Source organism: Marmota monax, unplaced genomic scaffold (assembly GCF_021218885.2).
Source record: "Marmota monax isolate L192 unplaced genomic scaffold, Marmota_monax_Labrador192_F-V1.1 WCK01_AAM20220418_F8-fsc00264, whole genome shotgun sequence".
In the NCBI taxonomy this organism is placed as follows: domain Eukaryota; kingdom Metazoa; phylum Chordata; class Mammalia; order Rodentia; family Sciuridae; genus Marmota; species Marmota monax.
The window spans coordinates 1,518,072-1,541,068 of record NW_026693143.1 but is presented as its reverse complement, the minus strand read 5'-3'; the positions used below and the strand labels follow the sequence as shown (position 1 = coordinate 1,541,068).

General features: G+C 35.7%; 2 protein-coding genes across 6 annotated transcripts in view; one reads left to right on the top strand and one right to left on the bottom strand.

Annotated features, from left to right (window-relative positions):
• Vps50 (VPS50 subunit of EARP/GARPII complex) overlaps positions 1 to 1,969 on the bottom strand; it is a 116,354-nt gene extending 114,385 nt beyond the window's left edge. For both annotated transcript variants that reach the window (XM_046455189.2, XM_046455191.2), the window contains exon 1: positions 1,816 to 1,969. In XM_046455189.2, the coding sequence (XP_046311145.1) occupies positions 1,816 to 1,848 (33 nt within the window). In that variant the 5' untranslated portion in view covers positions 1,849 to 1,969. The remainder of the gene's footprint in view (positions 1 to 1,815) is intronic.
• A 5,508-nt stretch (positions 1,970 to 7,477) lies between these two features.
• The window catches only part of Hepacam2 (HEPACAM family member 2), a 36,987-nt gene continuing 21,467 nt past the window's right edge, over positions 7,478 to 22,997 (top strand). For 2 of the 4 annotated variants that reach the window (XM_046455210.2, XM_046455209.2), the window contains exons 1-3: positions 7,478 to 7,665; positions 15,317 to 15,670; positions 19,029 to 19,313. In XM_046455210.2, the coding sequence (XP_046311166.1) occupies positions 7,587 to 7,665; positions 15,317 to 15,670; positions 19,029 to 19,313 (718 nt within the window). In that variant the 5' untranslated portion in view covers positions 7,478 to 7,586. Of the gene's footprint in view, positions 7,666 to 15,276; positions 15,671 to 19,028; positions 19,314 to 22,997 lie in introns of those variants that run through there. The other 2 variants (XM_046455208.2, XM_046455211.1) reach the window with 2 other exon arrangements.

Genomic DNA, 22,997 nt, shown 5'->3' with positions numbered 1-22,997 from the left:
AGAAAGATCCAAAAACAACAAGCCACCCAAAACTGTTTTATAACTGTGGCAACACTGCTACCCTGAACTGTATGGGAAGCAACAATCATGAGAGCACCAAACTTAACTCATGAACAGAAGTCTAAATTCAGCAGTCCAAAGGCAGTTTATTAGTGGTAGGACATACAAAAGTGCAGTGTTTTAAAAGTCAAACGACAGATAACAAAACATTTGCTGAACTTCTCTACTGCTTGAATTACTGTAACAGTCTGCTTCCAGTTTTACTGCTTTCCCACTATGTACCCAATGCAAGGGTCTGTATGGTCAAGCATTTTTTTTCTTTGATATGCCTAGAAACTGCACTATTACTACCTTTATTTATTCCTTTCACTTCATTTACATAATATGAACATCACCACCAGGCTAACCCCTAGAGGAACACATTATTGTTCCTATTTTAAAGATGTGAAAACAGGTGCTTAGAAACATCAGGTAACTTGCCCAAGGTCACAAAGTTATCACAGGATGAAACAGGATCCAAACTCATTATTAAGTAAAAAGTAGTAGGAAGCTAACTAAGCACCAGTAGACAACAAATGTAAAGAATGCTAAAATGCTACTAACCCCTTTGCAAATCTTTTTATTGTTCACAGAATTTTTATTTTATTTTCATGACTTCAACAATGTGATTTCACAAAAGCAAAATAATATTCCAAGGATCATTTTCACTGTCCATCAAAAATAATTTGTAACCTGTTCAGATATCTCTAAAATTTAAATTCCCAAATAAATAAGAATTTGAAATTTATGTTCTCTTTTAATCAAGAAAAAAAAATCACAAGGGCTGGGGATGTAGCTCAGTGGTAGAGCCTTTGCTTAGTATGCATGAGGTCCTGCCTTCAATCCCTACCACTACAAGAAAGAAGGCACAAATGAATATTTCACTAAAGGATTTTCCTCCACATTCTCCCAACTTCGCATGTTGATTTAAAACTAATATAAATTGTTTATTTCATGTTAAAATAGTGAAGAACTGCCAATTCTTTTGAAATACTGGAGTTGAAATAAAGTAAGTCAGGTCAGTAAGTACATAATAGAAATGCATACCAATTCGTGCTTGAAGGAAGTTGAAACCTTATTAGGAAGCCTTAACATAAACGAGATAGGTTACAAAATAGCCAAAACTCTTACTCATGAATTATCATTTTGGCAAAAAAAAAAAAAAAGCCTCATCTAGCCATGACAAAAATATATTTTTTTTAAAATAAACAGGATTCACAAGTTTTAGCTTACTGATGATACTCATAATAGAATCGTGAGAAAGGATGAACAAAGAATTATTTTCATATGCAAAAAACTTAGCTACAAGGTTTGAGAATTTGGCCCAGAACACAATTCTACCAATTCTGTCTTCAAGTCATTTGTTTGTTGGGTTCTGTTTCACTCTTCAAGTCATCTCCATTACACAGACCCTACCTGTCTTCCCAAATCTCCTGCTCGCAGCCAGCCAGCCAGGATGCCAAGGGTCCCTGAAACACAACTAGTGCTGTTCTGGAAAGATGGCAAAAAGGCGAAGAGGAGAAACAAAGCCAGCCTGATTCCCTCACTAACCCTGTCTACAGAAATGTTTCTATGAGGGCCTTATCTACTTCAGCAGGAATCCGATGTAGGCAGCTCAGGTGAGTTTTACAGGGTGCGTCCCAGCTTCCAAGTCCTCCTGACACCTGCCAACACCTCCAACATAGGTCTCCACCCGCCGCCGCCCAGGGACAGAACATCTCGCCTCTTCTCCCAGCCGAGAAAAAGGAGGCCTTTGTTTCAGCCACCAGGACTTACCTGTCGGGTCATAAGAGATTTTATTTTTTGCATGTCGAAGTCGTGGGGAGATTACCATGCCGCAGAGAGCTAACAAATCACACAGAACCACCAGACTGCTGGCGCCGACACAGGGAAGCCATAGTGGACGGTCACGTGGAGCACTGATCCGGGTCAGCCTTCCTTTCCCCGGGCATGCTGGGAATTGTAGTCTTCCGGCCGCAGCGCAGAAGCGGTGAGAAGAGCATCGCCAGGTACTACATTTTCCAGCAAGCCAAGCACCGGGTGCTTCCGTTAAGCTGCAAATCTTACATGTTGAGTCTTTTCGGTGGTACTTGCACTTGATTTCTCTGCTTTGGCGAATCTGAAACCGAAGTACTAGGTGACGAGGCTGTGAACTAAAGAACAAACACTGAGACCATGTATAAACCAGACTGACAGGTCGCCCGCTGGGCGTGTGATAGAGTGAACCCCCCCAGCTGGTCTAAAGGGGTAGGGTGGGAGAACGTGAGACAGACGGGAAGGGGAAAGACACACTTGGTGGAATCACCTGAAAACTTGGGACTTCCCAGGTGGCACTGGGTTTGGCCTGAGGAAAGGTGTGCTCTGAGTTGCCCAAAGGGTCTGGCCACTGGTGGGGAACAGTAATATTGAGGTTATTTTTAATTTTGAAAGTCTGTTTGATCTCTCAGAAACGTTTAATTTCTAAAAATGAGATTGTAATATTTGACCTAGGTGTTTGTAATTACAAATAGATTATGTAAGTGGGTGCAATTTTGTAAATTATGAAGCACCATACAGTTTTGAGGTGTTAATAGTCATAATTCTGCCCTGTTCCCTGCACCAGCGGAACCATCTTGTGTATACTTCTATCAGTATCAAAGTGCTTAGCAATTCCTTTTGATATTATGTTTTCCTATATGCATCTCTGGCTCTGTTATTTCTAAACCCTTAAAAATTCCCATCACTCTAGGGCAATTCTAGTTTAGTTCATTCTTTTTTATTTTATTTTATTTTATTGTCCCTCCGCTAATTGTTGTTTGACCAGGTCATGGGCTGCTTGTATCTTTTCTTTTTTTAAATTTTTTTATTATTAGTTGTTCAAAACATTACAAAGCTCTTGACATATCATATTTCATACATTAGTTCATTCCTTTAATCTTAATTGTTTGACTGTTCTTAGTTTACTAAAATCTTCAATATTTAGAAGTTTCTATATCAAAAGAAACAAATTCCCAACAATATTAACATATAAAACAAAATAGAATTCAATAAATATTTGTTGATCATTGGGCACAGAGCAACACTATATTAAGCAATTTAGATGAATAAGGAAGGAGTTCACAGTTTAATTAAAAATCATATCCTTCTGCAACTTGTATTTGGGGTAAAAAATGGGAGTTCATAACCCACTTGAATCAAATGTATGGAAGATGATATGTCATGAGCTTTGTAATGTTTTGAACAACCAATAAAAAAATTTAATAAAAAATAAAATAAAAATCATATCTTAGTGGTGATCAATTCCAGTAGTTCTGATTCTGAGTAGTCAGGTTCACTTGAAAAGGATCCTGTTGTTGTTATTATTTTCTTAGGGGTTGTTGGTTGATTTAGGTCTTCAGTGATTCTTAGAGGAAACCCAGCTGAACCATTTAAAATCCATTCGTTAGTGATAAGAGAATTAATCCATATAAGATATAGAGGCCACACATTTCATTACACCTTGATCCAGGTATAGAACCCAAATTCAGTCCCAGAATTTTCTCTCATACACAAAAAATGCACAAAGTTAAGATGATCAAAAAAATTGGAAACATAAGTGTTTTGCATAACTATTAGACACTGAGAATCAAGAAAAGCATTACAACTATGTTTTACCTTAAAGCTCCACATTTTAGTTTACATCTTATAGTGAAGAAGGTAGAAAATACAAACTTCTAAAAGCACAAAGGCTTTAAGTACAATATTGACATGTAAAGTTAATTCCTGCTGGTTGTCTAAATAAACTGTATCAACTTACCCTAACACTTTATAAAATAACCCATAAATGATGCATTTTAGCTTGATAAAATTTTTAATGCCCTAATGAACACTTTTTAAAAGATGGGATGTTATTTTATTCCCATTTTAAAAAATGTGTGTGTGTGTGTGTGTGAGAGAGAGAGAGAGAGAGAGAGATTTCAGTGTGTGTGTGTGTGTGTGAGAGAGAGAGAGAGAGAGAGAGAGAGAGAGAGAGAGATTTATTACTTTAAGTTTTTCCTGGTGGTAGGCCACAGAAAGTTATAATGGCCTGCAAACAAGTCTTGAGGAAAAGCTTGCTGAACTTGGTGCCATTCCTGTTTTTCCTTGGTGCCATTCCTGTTTTTGCAGATTGGAATATCACAGCATTAACAATAAAGTAAGGGCATATTTCTGATGGCCCAAACAGGGGGGAACTCTCAAAGGACAAAAAAAGAGCTGAAAACCTCATGTGGTTAGGAAAATAAATTTCTTCTCCTCCTATAAATACCAGAACAGTGGAGAAGTTTGGCCTGTCCAGAATGATGTGACCATACTTCCTGATCAGGCAATAACAGAAAACAGAACACTTCCTGAAGATAAAGCTGTGGCTGAGAAGAGTCAAGAAGGAAGACATTGCCACATAGTCAGCAGCCACAGAGGGTAGACCTAGGCTTCTTGGATCCAGTGTTGTAGACTTTACCATACAGGAGTGAATGCAGCACAGGCTTGGGCACAGGTTCTGGCCCACTCTGTCAGCCAGTTCTTCCTGTAAACAGTAACCTTTCCTAGGATCTAATTACAACAATAAGAAAATGCTTTCTTTCCTCACTTTTTCTTAAGACCTACTGTTCTATGTTGATGTTGACATTTCTTTTTTTTTTACCTTTATTTTATTTATTTATTTTTTTTATGTAGTGCTGAGGATCAAACCCAGGGCCTCGCACATGCTAGGCAAGAGCTCTACCACTGAGCCACAATCCCAGTCCACATGGTGTTGGCATTTCACCACCTCTAGTTATCAATTTTTTTTTGCCATTGCAAAATACTCAAAGAACATGGATTAAAAATATGGATGTTTGAAATTCATGTAGCAGTCATTTGGTATATAAAGAAAGATCAACCTTATAATTTAAATAAACTAGACTATAAACTATGTAATGTGACTTGAGAGAGAACAAAAGAGCACAGTCCTCCCAGTACACACACACACACACACACACACACACACACACACACACACACCTGCACAGGACCAGGTATATTTTCATATGCAGTTATAAACACATACCCTATCCCAGTGGCTCCTTGCATTGCTTACAATTTAACCACCATGAATATAGCTTGTTTTAGGTTAATCACCCTTCTCATTTTAAATATAAGTATAAATATAAATAAGTAAACAGGTTAAAGGCCCTTTTTTTCCCTAAGCAGTATATAGTAGAGCAGAGTTTTCCAGGGGGTTACAAGTGTGATGTGAGATGTTGATGGTGAGAAATTTCTTATAAAAACACTTCAAACAATTTTTTAAGTCACGTAAAAATTGGCAACAGTTGAAACTAAATTTTGACATTGCTTTGAATGACTTCCTGTATAAACATCTGAACTGAAATTACTGCAGCAGATGAGTTTATACCTACAAACCTACCGCTAGAGGGTGTTTTGTGCTTATGCCACTTAGTGCTTCCTTTACATGTGCTACACAAGTATTGTCAGTTTTTTAATGTGTGCCATGACATGAAAAGATCACAATTATGGTTCATCTGGTATTTAATTAATTTATATAACATCTACTATCTTGTATCATAAAAGGTATACTTTTAAATATAACAAAAGCAATAGAAAAAATACCACAATATAAAGTCATTAAGTTGAATTTATTTCATTTCAGGAAAACCACAATATATAGTCTTTATTACTCTCATTTGCCAGTACCCAATAAACTTCATAATGAGCCATCACTTGATTGTAAAACAGTATAAAAAGCTTATTTAATGAAAGCAATTAATATTTTAAAACAACACTGATCTGAATGGTGTGAGAGAGCTTATGTGATATCTGTAGAACTCCCGTATTACTTTACAAGCCGTTTTTTGTGCAATCTAATATCAAAATTTATGTGCATTTCTTTTTTATTCTTTTTTAAAGAGAGAGAGAGAGAATTTTTTAATATTTATTTTTTAGTTTTCAGTGGACAAAACATCTTTATTTTTATGTGGTGCTGAGGATCGAACCCAGTGCCACGTGCATGCCAGGCAAGCACGTTAACCACTTGAGCCACATCCCCAGCCCAATGTGTGTTTCTTAAGCATCAACTGAGCATCAGAAGGCATGGGGCAAAGATTATTTGGAGTTTTTTCCTGGGGAAACATTTTAACAAAAATAATAGTTAAGCAGTATGCCTAGATGTCAAAGATCCATAAATGGATAAGACTATTGTCTGTTTCAAGGGGCTCAGAGGGAAAATAAACAGCTAATCAAATAAATCGAGGTTAATGAGATAGGTGCTATAACAGACTGTGAACATGATGTAAAGATAATTCAGAGGAACTTGTGGTATAGTTATTACTGGGCACTGTGGGTAGCTCTTTCTATTTTTTCTGAAGCATGGAGGTATCATTAAATGACAGACCTCTGAAGAGGGCTCAGATTTTTTGAAAGTCACTTTTTTTGCCTACAGAATCCCTTATAGACAAGTTGGGAGCCTTGCTGCAAAGAATATTTCCAAACTTGGACTCCAAAATAACTGTCATTACTTTTTGACTTTTAATTACATTTGAGCAATATTTTTCCTTCCCCTCTTGTTGTTGGACTTCTTCAGTGGACATTTACTGTTAAAACTGATTTATACAAGGAACTTTACCTGACTTGATACTGATTTGATTATAAATTTTCCATTTTGTAGTTCAAATCTTGGACCAGAGCCTTCATGCAAACAACAGTTAACCTATAACTAAGTAAATTAAGCAGAAGTGCTCAGTCTACCTGCTTCCACGACAATGAAGAGGCTAGGCTAGTCCTGTAGGCAGGACTCCACAGTAGAGGCAAGGTCTTTTCTGGATCACTGGTTCACTTCCTTTCAAGTTCCAGCTGTGAAAATGGGTCTTTAGATAATATCTGTTGGCATAGGTTTTTGTTATAATTATGTACAATCCATGCTTCAGCCCCTCTTGGAAACACACCTGTGATTTGCTTTTAAAAATTAGATGAACCCACGGATTCAATAAGACCATAGCAGTCATTTGTAATAGGAAAGATTTGACAGAAAAATACATTTTTTAAAAGTACTCTTATGCTCTGTTTTGATTATTTGGTATAATTTTCACATGTTAATTCTTGGCTTCATGGAGATTTACAACTGCTTAGAAGGTACATGAACTAATTTTCATAGAAAAAAGTCTTAGATTTCAAAATAATGACATAATTTTAAATACTAGGAAATCAGCTCCTGATTTTGTTTTTTATGAAGGCATACTGTTTTTCAATAAAGTCACCCCAAAGAATGTTTTCCTTTGTGTGATTATTAATAACTAAGAATAATTTATAAAATATACTGACAGTTGCTGATAATCACTAAGAAACTATTCTGAAAGTCATAAGCCAATATTCTTGCAAAGCATATAACAGGTGTTCCCACTCCCTGTGTCCTTTGTATACACATTCATTCTGTATTCAAATCACAGAAGCAAGAGGCAGGATAGGGTCTGTTACCTCACTGCTAATTTCCCTAGCAAATAAACCAGCAGCTGCTGGTCCATGAACCAACTTACCACTGAAAACAGGGCATTGTATACATGGGACAGGATGCTTTCATGGAGCGTCTCAGCAGCACAGGTGGGATCTTTCAATGCAAAATATACCTCCTTCTCTTAGGTAAGGCCCTGCATGAATTGTGTTTTAGGTATTTGGGGCTTTGGGGAGGGGGAAGAAGGAGTTCTAGTTTTATTTTTATTGTGAGCATAAGGTAAATATTTGCTTTAGGCTGTAGATTCTCTGAGATCATTGAAGAGCAGGTCAGAACCTTTTAACAATAACGCACTGTTCCAACAAAGAAGCAGGAACATTTAGGAGAAATGAGTTTCAATAAATAGATTATCATTGTTTTCTTGGAACAACAATTATTGTCAATAGCACTTATTAAGAAAGTTAAGACATTATTAAAATCTAATGAATTTCTTCTTTTTTTCAGAGTTTACGTATAGGTTCAATTGTCTTTTAATGCATTTATTTTGGCAAATGTTCTAATAGGCCATGAAATTGGAACCACTTATGATTAAATTAAAAACAATTTATAGAAGTGTTTTTTAATTAAATATATTGCCTTAAAGATACTTTTACAAACTGTTAATTCTCTTAAATCTACCTTATTTTAAATGACCTATCTTGTTTTATGAAATATGGAAAAAAAGGTGACAAAAGGGAGAAATGTGTTAAAAAGGATGATTTCTCCTAAATGCCTTTAGCTTTTCTCTTTCCCAATGTCTAGTCCTATTGAAATTTTTTCTGTATTTTATTGTTTTTCTCATTCTCCTCTTTATCCGAAGTGTTTAAAGGAGTACTTCCCAAACATTCCCACAATTTTTATCCATTGACATTATTTCACAGGGGGTTCTCTTTTCCCATTTTCCTATTTATAGGTTTTAAAAGACAAATTCGTTTCATGTTTTGTTTACTTTCAATGATAGAAATTCAAAAGAGGTTTTTATTCCTTAATTTTTAAGGACAACTTAGCAACATAAACCGTTTGCATTTTCGAACTTTTCAGTTAGTTAGTGCTTTATTTTCATAGGTATATTTTGTTATACTTTTGTAGTAAATGTGGTGATTATTCAAATTTATATCTAATTCTGCACATATCTCATGTACATGAAATGTACAGTCTGTAAATGTTTTGAAGTGTTTGAGTTTCCCATAGTTGTGATTGTTCAGTTATTATAGTGCTTATATAATTAAATTCAAGCCTGTAATATATTTTTTATTTTTTGAAAAATTGAACATTTTTCTTAATTTTGAAAGTGTCCTGTATGTCCAACTCATTTTTAATTTTCGAACAATAAGACTGATGTCATTTTATAAGTGATGTTTTTATAATTGGCCTTGAGAAGAACTTATAGAAAATTCAGCTGAAAAACTTGACTGAAATAAAATTAAGGTGTACCACAGAGAAATTGCATATTCATAGATAACTAAAGTTATTATTATATCTCAAGACTGTCTTTCTTATGTAAATCTACTTTCTCTGTAGATAGGCTGTTTTAATGACAACTGTGAAAATCTTTGTTTTGTGTTTTGGAGTAATGAATTTTTGTTTCTATCTTCTTTTTTTAAAAAAAAGTCTTAAAGATTGAAGCCCCATAGAACTTTTATTATCTATTGAAAATACAGTTTTGTAATTTCTATTTTCTCTGAAGATGCAAGCATTTATTTTCAGTCAACAAGAGTTCTGTTTTGCTTACTAATACCATGCATGGTAATGGGAAAATAAATGTTAACTATTTTGAGCTCAGGTAGAGGTCACTTTGTGGAGCCTAATGTTTATATTCAATACAGTGAAACTGGTCCAGGGAACTTTTTGTTGCTGGATATAGATAAATTTTACAGTATAATTTCAAGTGTTCCTTAATACTGTATATTTTTAAAAGATACTCTTTTATACATTTTAAGATAGTCTGTAAAAGGGAAATTTTTCTATAATTTTGTATAACAGATTGTTAATGATTATCTATGTTTCTGTTGATGTTTTAGATATAAAAAGTTTAAAAGTTTTCCCTTTTTAACACACTAATTATGGCTGTATATCTTTTTGCATTTTCTATGTTCTTGAAATACTTCACAATATAATTTTTGTTTTGATTGCAACTATTAACAGATACTAATTTTACAAATTAATGGGACTCTCTGAAATAGCCATACATTGCATATATCATGTTTGGAGCATGTCTGTCTTCCCTAGTTCTACTTTTTACCCAATCTTTCTTTTTTATTCTAAGAAATTATCAATGAAGGGGCTCAGTGGAGGAGTGCTTGCCTAGCAAGCATGAGGCACTGACTGGTTTGTTCCTTAGCATCACGTAAAAATAAACAAATAAAAATAAATGCATGCTGTCCATATACAACTACCAAAACAACACTTTTAAAAAGGGAATTATCAATGAATCTAATAAATGTTTCCACTTAATTCCAAATATTTGGACTCTAAAAAGGAAGTTAACATTTCTTTAATTTTATATTATGTGCTTTCTTGAAGCTTTTTTTGTTCACACAGAGGATGACTTTATAAAATCAGTAGCTTTAGTCCTTTAAAGTTCTTGAAAACCCCTCAAAATTAAGCTGTTTTTTTCTAAAATTAGTAGATTATTGTGTTTAACAGTAGTGAGAAATACATCAATGATGACAGTGTGCCTCCCTAAAAGGTAGAGGAAGTACCCAATTATCTGTTCATTTCTAAAACAAGGGTTATATCATATCAATAGGTTTATGTCTTTTCTGCAAAATGAAAAGATTTTAGGGAAATGAGATAAGATTCTATTTAAAGATCATGGCAGCACAATTCACAATAGCTAGACTTTGGAATCAACCCAGATGCCCTTCAATAGATGAATGGATTAAAAAACTGTGGCATTTATACACAATGGAGTATTACGCAGCACTAAAAAAATGACAAAATCATGGATTTTTCAGGGAAATGGATGGCATTAGAGCAGATTATGCTAAGTGAAGCTAGCCAATCCTTAAAAAACAAATGCCAAATGTCTTCTTTGATATAAAGAGAGCAACTAAGATCAGAACAGGGAAGAAGAGCATGAGGAAAAGATTAACATTAAACAGAGACGAGTGGGGAGAGAGAAGGGAAACTATGGAAATGGAAGGAGACCCTCATTGTTACACAAAATTACATATAAGAGTTTGTGAGGGGAAAGGGGGAAAAAAAACAAGGGAGAGAATTAAACAACAGCAGATGGGGTAGAGAGGGAAGATGAGAGGGAAGGGGAGGGGGGATAGTAGGGAATAGGAAAGGTAGCAGAATACAACAGTCATTAATATGGTATTATGTAAAAATGTGGATGTGTAACCGATGTGATTCTGCAACTTGTATTTGGGGTAAAAAATGGGAGTTAATAACCCACTTGAATCAAATGTATGGAAGATGATATGTCATGAGCTTTGTAATGTTTTGAACAACCAATTAAAAAAAAATAAAAAAATTAAAAAATAAAAAAAATAGATTCTATTTAAAGAGAAACTCATTCCTTGCTGACATGCTTATAACTTGCTATCTATAATTCATCCCATAAAATCATGTAGGCTATCTCTAAGTAACAGCTGTGCTACACTGTCATACACACGTTTGAAAAAGAAAACGTACATATTTGAATAACATTTTTTCATTTGATTTAGAAGCATTGAATATATCCAGAGATGTGGATGGCAATATATTATTTAAGGTATTATTATATGACACAGCCTCAAAAATAGCCCAAAGAACTAGTTTTGCCCCCTAAACAATGATTGTAAATGCTATACAAATGGTTATTTTCTACTAAAGCACTTTCATTTTTCTCTGGGCTACTATATTTGTACTATATTTATTATTTTATCAAATAAAATTTTTAATCCCCTAACTTTAATCATAAACTCTATAACCAGTGTTTTCGTGCTTAGGTTCCCACTTTTTGAATAACAATCCAAAAATCGGCAACAATTCTATTATAGTGATATTATTACTCCATAGTAGTACAGTGCCTCCCAACTATTTCCAGAATATTAAATAAATTTCAATCAATCTTTTCAACTACAATTTCAAAGAAAGAAGATTTAAAGGGTTTCTTCCCTTTCTGGGAGAGACGAGAGAAAGAGAGAACCTCTGCCATGACTTCCCCAAATGACAAGAACAGATTGGCCAAAATTGCATTTGGGCTATCTATATCAACATCTTAATCTTGCAGTGGTTTCTAGATTGAGCTGTGAAATGTCTTAAATAGACCAATAAGTCAATGACAAAACTGCTCACAGCCAGATGCAACTACCTCATTTTATGTCAGAAGCCACACAGCTTTTCCCAGTGTATTCCCAAGGCAATGATGTAGATTCCCATCATTTCCACTTGATTTCTTGGTAACAAATGCAGAATTGTCACTTTATGTAAGAATATTCAGGGATTGACAACTTAATAAATGGACTACAAATTGAATCTTAATACTTAAAACTTCTTTGGACCCTTCACCATCAAATGTGGGTTGCTCTATACCGAGAAGAATACCTCAAGATGTCAAGAACACAAACACTTAGAGATTCAAGAGAGGCTTTGAACATCAGCTAATATCGCCTCCTTTCACACGTGAGAAAACATATTGAGACTTAAATTGACTTAAGATCATGTAACCCACTAATCACCATTTTATCCCACATGTGTGTCCTTTACTAAGACCTTATATTTCAGTGAATTTTTAACTGTCAAAATATCCAATACAGTAATCTTTCTGAAAGTTTAGAGAAGGTTTCCTGAATATTATTTCAGAGTAACTTACAAGTGATGGATTTAAGACTGGCTGGTGGACATAAGACAAAGGAATCAAAAAATCAGGACTGACCATAAGACCCTTGTAAATATTTTCATATTCATTTAAATAAAAAAGAAGACAGTAACACACTTAGTAGATGCAGTGAAAGTTATACTTTCATATATTAAGTTACCAACAATGGGTACTAAAAAATAGCTTTTAACTTGTCAGAAGTTCCCTATCTCTAATTCTGATAAAAAGTGTTTAAAAGTATCTTGTTTTATACTGAGAAAACATACACTAGGAAGAATCTTTTCCGGTTCTGGTCTTCTATCCAAATAGTCAATGGCTTTCCAAATCTGTGACTTTAAAGAATTCACCCCCTCTCTTAGATACCATTAGTTTTAAGACATAGATTTACTCTCCTTCTTTCTTTTTCTCTCTTTCCCTCCAGAGACCACTACTCCTTTTCTGCAATCGACTTTTCTACTCTTTAGATTTTCCAGCACCCAGTTTCCTGTTTTGCTAATTACTCAAATTAGGAAAAACTCCAAATTTAGCATTCTTGCATTTGCCGGAATAGGATGCAGAAGCACATCCTCATACCTCTATCATGCCTTTGATATGAACCAAATCACTAAATTGAACATGCAAAGTCTATTATTTTAAAAATCATAATCACAAATCCACAGAGAAGCCAAGGATACTGTCTTTATGTTCCCCTTATTGTTTTATACACTCCAGTTCATTCAGTCACTTTCAATTGAGTGTTTAGGGGTCTGTTCTTCCTCTAGCCTTCTCATCTCTTCCTCTTCATGCTTTCTTCTGAATTCTTTGCTTTAACATCCTGCCGATCCCAAAGTCTCATTCTGTACCAATAACTCACCAGATGCCAAAACCATAGGAATCTGTTCTTGCCTCTACCCTAGGAAGGAAGAAAATAAATATATTCTTGGTAGATTCCTCAAGAGTAGTCCTAAATGTTTACTTTCTCCAAATAAATTATTGCAAGAGATAAACAGAGCTTTTTGCCTTTCCCATCTTCATGTCAGTGGCCTACCATAACATGACTTAGATGAAGTCATCCACCCCCTAGTAACACCGAAGCTTCCTAGTAACAATGAAGAGGGACATCAGCCAAGAGAATACATATTTTGTATATATGAAAATTGAAAGTGTAAAATCCCCATATTTGTGCTTAATTACTATCTCTTCTCATCAGCTCAAGGATTTTATTCAACCTTCACTCATCTCCATTCTCCTTCATCAACATTTCCCTTTCAAGTGGATCTTTCTCAGTAGGTAAAAACTTGATTTCATATTTTACATTCCTGCCTAACTCCCATCCTATTTTTCTGCTCCTGCAGAAAAACTCTGCAGCAGTGTTTATACTCACTGTCTCCAATTTCTGTTCCATTCTCTCTTTTTTTCTCTCACTGTCCAAAATATTCCACATTTAAACTCACCACTTTCTCTCTCCATTTCTAACATTCCTGGGATGGAGGAATTATAGTGCCTCCTTTGAAAATGAAGAGCTTGAAGCAAAAAGCTTTGAATTAGAGATCCAGAAACGTGTTAGCCTAGGTTAAGGAGGATTCTCCTTTGCAAATACATTAAAAAATGTTAAATAAAATAAAACAATATGTCATGGTTGAGTATAAGATAGGGATACCTCCAGGTGCCAGAAAATAGGAAAAAACTGCAAACTTAAGATACATCTGCAAGTGCATGGGCTCAAATAACCCAGGCACTGCCCAGGACTATGCACTGGGCCTCCATGCCCCAGAGTCATCTAGGTCTCTCATTCTCTCCTAAATTCCCTTCAACCAGGTTTTCATGTCCAATTATATCCATTCTACCTGGCCTTTTACATGTCTAGTGGGTATCTCAAAATGAACATGTCCAAAACTAACTTCTTTCCCAAAAACCTTTTCTCCTCAGGGATTATCAGTTGCAACTCCTTTTTTCCATTTGGCCTAACTCAAGAACAAGGCAGTCATGCTTGATTCCTCTTTGTTTCTTATATCTCATCCCAAGTGTGTCAGCAAATCCTTTAGTTACACCAGCCTTCTTGCATATCATTTATTAGCACCTTGGTCCACACCATCATCTCTTGCCTGTTTTATTGAAGTCACCTCCAAAGTGGTCTCTCTGTTCCTGCTCTTCTGCTCTTCTCTCTAGTCCAGTCTATTCTCACAGCAACAAGTCTAATAAAACATAAGAAAAAATAATACCCCTTCTCTGTTGGCAAGACTCCAGTTGCATTCCCATATCACTCAGAATCATATTGCCCAGGTCTTTCCCATGATTGTAAGGTCCTTCCCAATCTGTTCTGGCCAACTCACTGAACTCATATCTTACTACTCTCTCCCTCCTCCACTTTGTTCCATCTGTGCCTTCCGCTTGCTGTTCCTCAAACACATCAACTAGATTCCTCTCCTGGGCAAGAATGACTGGTAATGATTTATTGTGGTTTAATACCACTTTCCTTTGGGTTATTTCATTTAGCAAGGCTTTGGCTAAAGGGGAAAACTTATAAAAATAGAATATTAAGCCATTTCAGAAGGTTTGGGGAAAAATTTTTAGAATGAAATAAACCTTGCTCCCTTCCCCATATTTCTGAAATTATATAGTTTGATCAGGATATGATATGGCACAGACATTAATACAGTCATAATTTCAAATGTTTTAATGGTTTCATTGGACTTTAGAACTAACAATCTTTCCCACTTCTCCTTTTCCAATTATTCTTTAACGGTTATAGATAATTACTTCTGCTTTTCATTTTTTTCTTGCCTTTAAAGAAGTCATGCATTCAGCATAGATTTTGGGTGGAGGTTTTTTAATGCATAAGGTTTTGAGACAAATATTTACCTCTACCTGAAACCAGTAATAGAATGGTCAGTACTAAGAAGCCTCTCTTCTTTGAAAAGGATTATCATTTGATCAAATTCTCTCTGCGGTTATTCCTTTGGATTATGAAATGTGGCTCAGGGTCTTCACAGCTTTCTTTGCCTTTGTAGCAATGGATTGTTCGGGGTTGAAGGTGATGGTGCCATCACAGACTGTCCATGGCATCAGGGGTCAGGCCCTCTACCTTCCTGTGCACTATGGCTTCCACACTCCAGCATCGGACATCCAGATCATATGGCTGTTTGAGAGGCCCCACACAATGCCCAAATACTTGCTGGGCTCTGTGAATAAGTCTGTGGTTCCCGACTTGGAATACCAACACAAGTTTACCATGATGCCACCCAATGCATCTCTGCTTATCAACCCACTGCAGTTCACCGATGAAGGCAATTACATTGTGAAGGTCAATATTCAGGGAAATGGAACTCTATCCTCAAGTCAGAAGATACAAGTCACTGTAGATGGTGAGTCCACTATGACTGTATATAGCAAGCTGGTATAGAGTTAGCAGAGGTTCAGGACTCTAAACTTCCTAGATTCTGAAATTTTGGGCAAATTAATTAACTCTCAAAGCCTCTATGTCTCATGATACGAATGATATTATCAACTTCATGAGGCTTTCTGAAGATTTGATCAGACATTTATGTAAGGGGTATGCACAGTGCCCAGCAAAAAATAATCAAGCAATAAGTATAACTTGTTATTAGTTCCCCTGGAAACTGCAAAAATTAAGTTGCTAATATAATGAGATGAAAAATAAATTAAATCTCAGTAGTATTTTTATTTGTGTCACATGAAGTTTTTAATTTGATACACTGTTTTGGGGAGAATGAGCTCAATAACTACACTTAAGGACAATAGAGTTTCTGGAAATGTTCTCAGAGGAGGAGTGGAGTTAGCTAACTTTTAGATATGTTTTTCTTATTAAGATAACTAGGTGGCATACCTTAAATGTATTATGTCCAAAGCCCAACTTCTGATTTTTCTCTATAGAGCTGTTTATTTGATATTTCTCATCTTAGTAAATATCAATTCCATTCTATCAGTTTCTCAGGCTAAAAACTTGCAGTGATCACTGACCCTGTCTTTCCACACAACCCACACCCAGTCCACAAGAAAACCCTGTCAGCATTACCTTCAAAATATAGACAGAGTACAGCTACTTACCACCCCCATCCGTCCCCCCCATCAACCACCAGCTATAGCCTGGATTATTCTAGTAGCATGCCACTCTGCTCCTGCCTTTTGCAATTTAAAACTCCTCCAACAGCTTTCTCACTCACTCGAAACAAAACCAAAGTGCTAACAAGGACTTCAAGGCCCTACATCCTTGCACCTATCTGACACCATTTCCACCTCTGTCCTGGCCTTGCTGATCTGCTTGCTCCTCCTTAAACAGGCCAGACACACATTTCAGGGTCTTTTTACTTGCTGTTCACTCCACCTAGATGGCTTTTCTCCAAGGTATTTCCCCTATTTCCTTAGGTCTCAACTCAAATATCGCACTATCTCTTAAATCTTTCTTAACCAACTTATATAAAATATAATCTTACTCCTTCAAACACACACACACACACACAAATGCACACACACATACCAGTGTCATTATGTTTATTGTTTATCTTCCCTAACTAAAATTTAAGGTCCATAGGAATTTTGCTGCTTTCTCTTTACTGCCTAAAACCTTGCTGGCTGCTGGGTGCAGTGGCTCATGCCTGTAATCCCTAGCAGCTGGGGAGGCTGAGACAGGAGGATCATGAGTTCAAAGCCATCCTCAGCAAAAAGTGAGGTGCTAAGCAACTCAGTAAGACGCTGTCTCTAAATAAAATACAAAAATAGGGCTGGGGAGGTGGCTCAGGGGGTCGAGTGTCCTTGAGTTCCATCCCTGGTCCCCCGCCAAAAAAAAACTTGCTGGCCATTAATAGACTCAGAAACCACCTGTTGAGTGGTTGTATAGTAAGTGGACTATTGAAGAGAAAGGGAGGCTGCAGGGGAGCTAAGATAAAGGATGTGGAATCAGATGCCTGAAGGGCGACTTTAGGGAAAGAAAAGAAATATAGGAATTTTTGTGAAATTTTCTTGTCTCTCCAAAAACTTAATAGGGAAGTTGGACCTGATAAGGGAAATGCAACCAGTAAAGGCTTCTTTGGCTTTTAGGACCTGAGCAAAAATTTTTCTCAGAAGGAAAACTTCCACATCTGAGTAACACTGTTCTAGGCTCACAGTACTGATGACTATTCTAATGACTGGTTCTCCTCATAAAAGACTGTTCACATGTTATCTTTTTATACCATACCATATATGTTTCTACATAAAGATGCACTTTAAATATAAGGCTTGTTTTACCTAATAAATATATATAGTTCAATTTTTAAAAATCATGATATTATAAACAAAATATTATTCTAAATCCTTTCCTCTTGCCAGCAAAGATAAAGGATCGATTAAATGGACAAGCCAGTTGCTAAAACCCACCTTGAAAATTGATGGAAGTTTCAGAACTACTCAGCTCCCCCCTACAAGTTGCTTACAACTTCATTCCTCCTTATATTTCATTTCTTTCTATCTTCCCTGGGCTGGAGAATTGGGTCTGTTTGTGCTCTGATGCACATTTTCCATTGTAAGAAAATGTAAACATGATTCAAGATAGACTTGCTGGAGGAGGATGCATCAACCTCAACTGAACCCTTGATAGGAATTAAAGTCTCAGTATTGGTGCAAATTATCAGTCACTCATATGCCATCTTATTCTCTCTGTGTTCTGTAATCATACACAGGAGATTATTAAATGCATTTCTCTCCAAAATACAGGAGAGAAATATTGCTAGACTTAAAGCCCTCTTATTTTTACCACTGAATGCCAGGTAACTCTGGGCAAGTCACTGTTTTTATCAAATAAAGAATCAAGAACCTCAGAGATTGGTGAAGGTTGCTGAAAATGGTTGTGAATACATATATCATTTCTACCCTCTACCATCAACTTCAGAGTAGAAATTCAGAAGGAAATATTATGCATTCTTGGAAATGTATTCATTTGATAAATATTAAGTACCCACTATCTGTTAAACTTGGAATATAAAACTATTTTCCTGTAACTCAACTTCCCAACAGAAATTTCTATTGAATTTGTTTTTTATAGCTCTTAATTTAGTACAGTCCCAACAATACATTTTAATCTGTTATCAGATTGAATCAATGTTGAAATGTAGGTGTTGGTTTGTTAAAATAACTAACATTATGTTGCAACACAAATGTAAAACAATTAAAACATATACTGGGTTCTTTTATATAGAAGAGGAAACTGTGCCTATTGAGTCTCTAACACTTTCCCTTGATTCTTTAACATTATACTATATGTGAACTGTTTACTTTGCTGATAGTGGTTGGAAATTGGGGTTCACCACAATCACTCCAACCAGCTGCTCTTAGTACATTAGGACAAGTCAAGAGAAGGAAATAAGCATATACATTTTGCCTGGGAAATTATACCTTTGTGGTGTTGGGAAAGCACAGTGAACAGGAAATAAGGAAGTTGGGGTTCTTGACTACTAACTACATTATCTATACAGCAAATGGCTTCATTATACAATATTTGAACAGTAAGTTCTAAAATTTGGTTCTGTCTATGAATAAAATTATTATATTTTATTAGTTTGCATTTCCCATGACTTTTTATTCTCTTCTTTAATTATTGCCTGTCTACATTTACAAAATATAAAACGTTGGAATAATTTCTCCAGGATTTAATATTTGAAAAACCACAGAGAATTTTATTGTAGTTTCATGGATAGCAAAAATAATTTCTCTCTCTTGATTTTGCAGATCCTGTCGCAAAACCAGTGGTCTGGACTTACCCTTCCTCTGGGGCTGTGGAGTATGTGGGGAACATAACACTGGTGTGCCAGGTGGAAGGGGGCACCCGATTGGCTTACCAGTGGTTAAAGAATGGGAAGCCTGTCTGCACCAGTTCCACCTATTCCTTTTCTCCTCAAAACAACACACTTCATATTTCCCCAGTGACTAAGGAAGACATTGGGAATTACAGTTGCCTGGTGAAGAACCCTGTCAGTGAGATGGAAAGTAACATCATTATGCCCACCATCTATTGTAAGTTGCTTGTTTGTTTGTTTATATTACTCAAAAGATATTTTTCTTCTGGAAAGTTCTCATAGGGTAGACCCACAGAATATCAGCACCAGATATCATTTGGTATTTTATCATTATTGTAGTTCAGGATTATTTATAGTCATATCTCCTAGGCATTGTCTTGTCATAAAATTTATCTGCTAACACAATCCTATTTCTTGAAGACCAAGTTGAAATACTGGCCAGGAGCCACTCAAGATATAATTTGGAATTCAGTACATTGTGTGACCTCATTTGCAGTGGAAAGTAAGAATTTGATTTCAAGATCCCAGAATCATGTAGAGGTACTAATTTGTTCATCCCAAAAAGGAAGAGTCGGTGAGGTTGGGAGAGGAATTTGCTCTGTAACTGACCCCAAGGGGAAAAAAAAAGCGTTCTAGGTTATGCACGGAGAGCACACCCCAGGGCATTGTTGTTCTTTCTACGCATTTCTCAGCTGTTTTTAGAAGAAGGTGCAGGGAAGATTCTAGAAGGTGCAGGGAAGATTCTAGATTCTACTTAATTATTCTGTCAAAAATAATTCAGGTTCCCAGGGAATCAACAGTTATTTCTGGATTTCAATTTTTTGTGGTCTTTTTTCCCTGCATGAGTTTAAACTCGTGTGCACAGTTAAGTTTATCAAACCCTTCAGCTCATGTCATATTACTATCACCAACCCAAGCACTTTCTTTATTGCATTATTTCCCCAGTCCTTTCCACTTCATAGCACTACCTCTAATATGTTTACTAATGCTATTCTAATTTCAGTGTAGTAGTTTCTAAACCTCTATACTAGTGACATTTTGGGCTGGATCACTCTTTGTAATGGGGACTATCTTGTGCAATACAGTGTTTGGCATCTTCCTTGGCCTCTACCCACTGCATACCAGTAGCAACCCTCTCCAGTTGTAATAACTAAAAATGTCCCTTGACATTGCCATATGTCTCCTGGGGGACAAAATGAGAACCAATGACCTGTAACATCAGGAAGTCTTTTTAGCAGCTGCCATGTAATTTAGAGCATGGCTGCCATCACAACTTATCAAGAAAAGTAGCAGGACACTTGTTACCTCTGTGGCATGAGGGTGGAGGTTTCAGCTGGTTGTATACTAAGATGAGAATTATGACACATACATACACACATACACATACACACATATGTATATATACACACATATATATACACATATGTTATATGTGTGCATATAAGTATGTTTGTGCATGTATATATGTATAGTCACTCATCAAATACATACTCATAATACTGAAATAGGCACTAAAGCTTTGCACTTAGATGCTTAGTAATCAGACAGATTGAAGTGGGAAGTGCATTCAGTCATTACCTGTATGACCTTAAGTAAATCCCTTGATCTTTCTGAACAGTTATTGTGAGGATTGAAACTGTTACTATATGAAAAGTTCTTAGAACTCTGGATGACTTGTACTGTATAAGAGCCATCATAACCACAATAATATCAACCCATTGGAATTCAGAGGATGGAAATATTGCTTCTGACTGGGAAGAAGGCTTCTTGCAGAAAGTGACATTTCAGTGGACTTAGAACAATAGGTATGATTGGGGGCAAGTGGCAATGTCTTAGGAAATGATTACAGGCAATGAGGACAGAAGGAACCCAGGCATAAAGCCAAAGTAAAAGTACCTTAAAATGTATGGAAACAAGTCATAATTTATATTGTGATTATGACATGATTTTTATAGCTGAATTCTTAGCTGTATTTTAATGATGGTTTTACTTAATCTTACATTCTTATAACATTGTGAAATATTCCATCTACATTAAAATATAGGCTGTTAAATAGATTCACAATGAAACTACACTCTGTGCCTATTCTATGAGACTAGCATTGAATTGGAGCAAAAAGTTCAAAGTTGGTGCAGTTTATTTATATGCATATTCTTGGCAATTATTCTGAAAGAATTAAAACTTTAACTCAACTTCAAATAACACAGACTTTGGTATTTCATTTATTTAAACATAGTGAAAAGAAAATATGAACAGACTACTCAAATCAAAATCTAGGACTATGTGGACACATCCCTATGTTGTTCTTATTATTTAGTCTAAATGGTTGACGTTAACATACGAAAGGAACAAATGCCAGCCAGATATCATATACTGAATATTAATCCCAAATTAATATATTAATTATATTAAAATATACCTTTTAATGTTGTAGGAAAGAATAGGAAATGAGATTGTGTCAGAACTCTTTCCTGGTTTTCACTGCATTATGTTTTCCTTGACTCTCCTCCACTCATAAGCACCCCAAACCCAAGTAATAATTTCACATTATTTACCTTTATATCTGTAGGGCAACACTTGACACAGATTAAGAACTCAATAAAGTTTCTTGAACTTGACTAAATGGAATACATTATTTTTTTTCATACCCTTTCAGATTCCAGTGATACTTGATGATACTGTGGAAAGGTTAGATTCCTATTATAAGGTGACAGTTTCTTCATTATAGTGCTTCAGCCCTTTGTTTTTCTGACCTTTAGCAACGTTCTTCAATAATCTTGTAAATGTCACATTCTAATATTTCTTCATAGAGGTCCACATCATAATTTAGCACAAATCATCTATTCTGTTTTCTAAAAGCACTGTTTCCACGACAGTTTTTTTTTCATGAAAGCAGGAATCATTTTTTTTATTTTGTCAGGAAAAAATATAACAAAATATAGCAAAATTGATCATATATTTATGAGGTTATGATGTCATAATTTGGTATTGGCCTTGATGGAATACAATGCCAAGTTGATAATTCAGACAAATATCTACATGCAGTTCACAAGATGTACATGCTTCTAGCTGCAGCTAATAACCTACTAACCACTATATTCTGTGTGCAACATATGGTATTGCTGCAGGGGGGTACTCCAAGTGATAAAAATTAAAGGAAAAAAAGGGGTCATTCATGGTAAATACTTACCATCTGCTCCCAAGCAGGGTGGCAAGCAGCATCATGACAGAATTTTCAGTATTGTTCCCACCCAGCCATAAATTGTTAAAGAGAACAGATGACATGTGACTTTACAAGTCATTTAGTAAACAGTCATTCCTGAGGCTATGGGTTCATTTCCATTGGGAAGCTTCTGCCAAAGGCAAAAAAGTGAACCATAATCCAAAGTCAAAATGGAATTATCCTTCTGCTTTCATCTTTAGTATCAGAAGTCACCCTTGTTGAATCATTCCAAACATCTCCAACTAGATATCCATTCACTTGAATAATGTGCTAGGCTCTGCCTCAAAGTAGAGGGATACTCAGCCTGAAGTGCTACTGATAAAGAAAATGAAAATGCATTTTAAGCAGTGTGTTCGGGGTAAGATATAGTTAGGGGTGTGTGTGTATGTGTGTGAAGAAAGACTTGATCATACACTGAAATGTGGATATTGGTTCTCTGAGCAATAAAATTACAAATGACTTTTTTTTCACATTGAGCTTCTTTGAATTTTAGGATTTTAAAAGTATTTTAAGAAGCAAGGGATTTAAATGCTTCAAGGTGTTAGGTTCCAAGTAATGGAAGAGATGCTTAGAGGTTGGTGTGGAAGGGAGTTTGAGGGATTTGAGGCCAACTCTGAAAAGCCAGATATAGCATATAAGTAAGACAAAAAGGAAAGATGAGGCCAGTCATGAAACCCA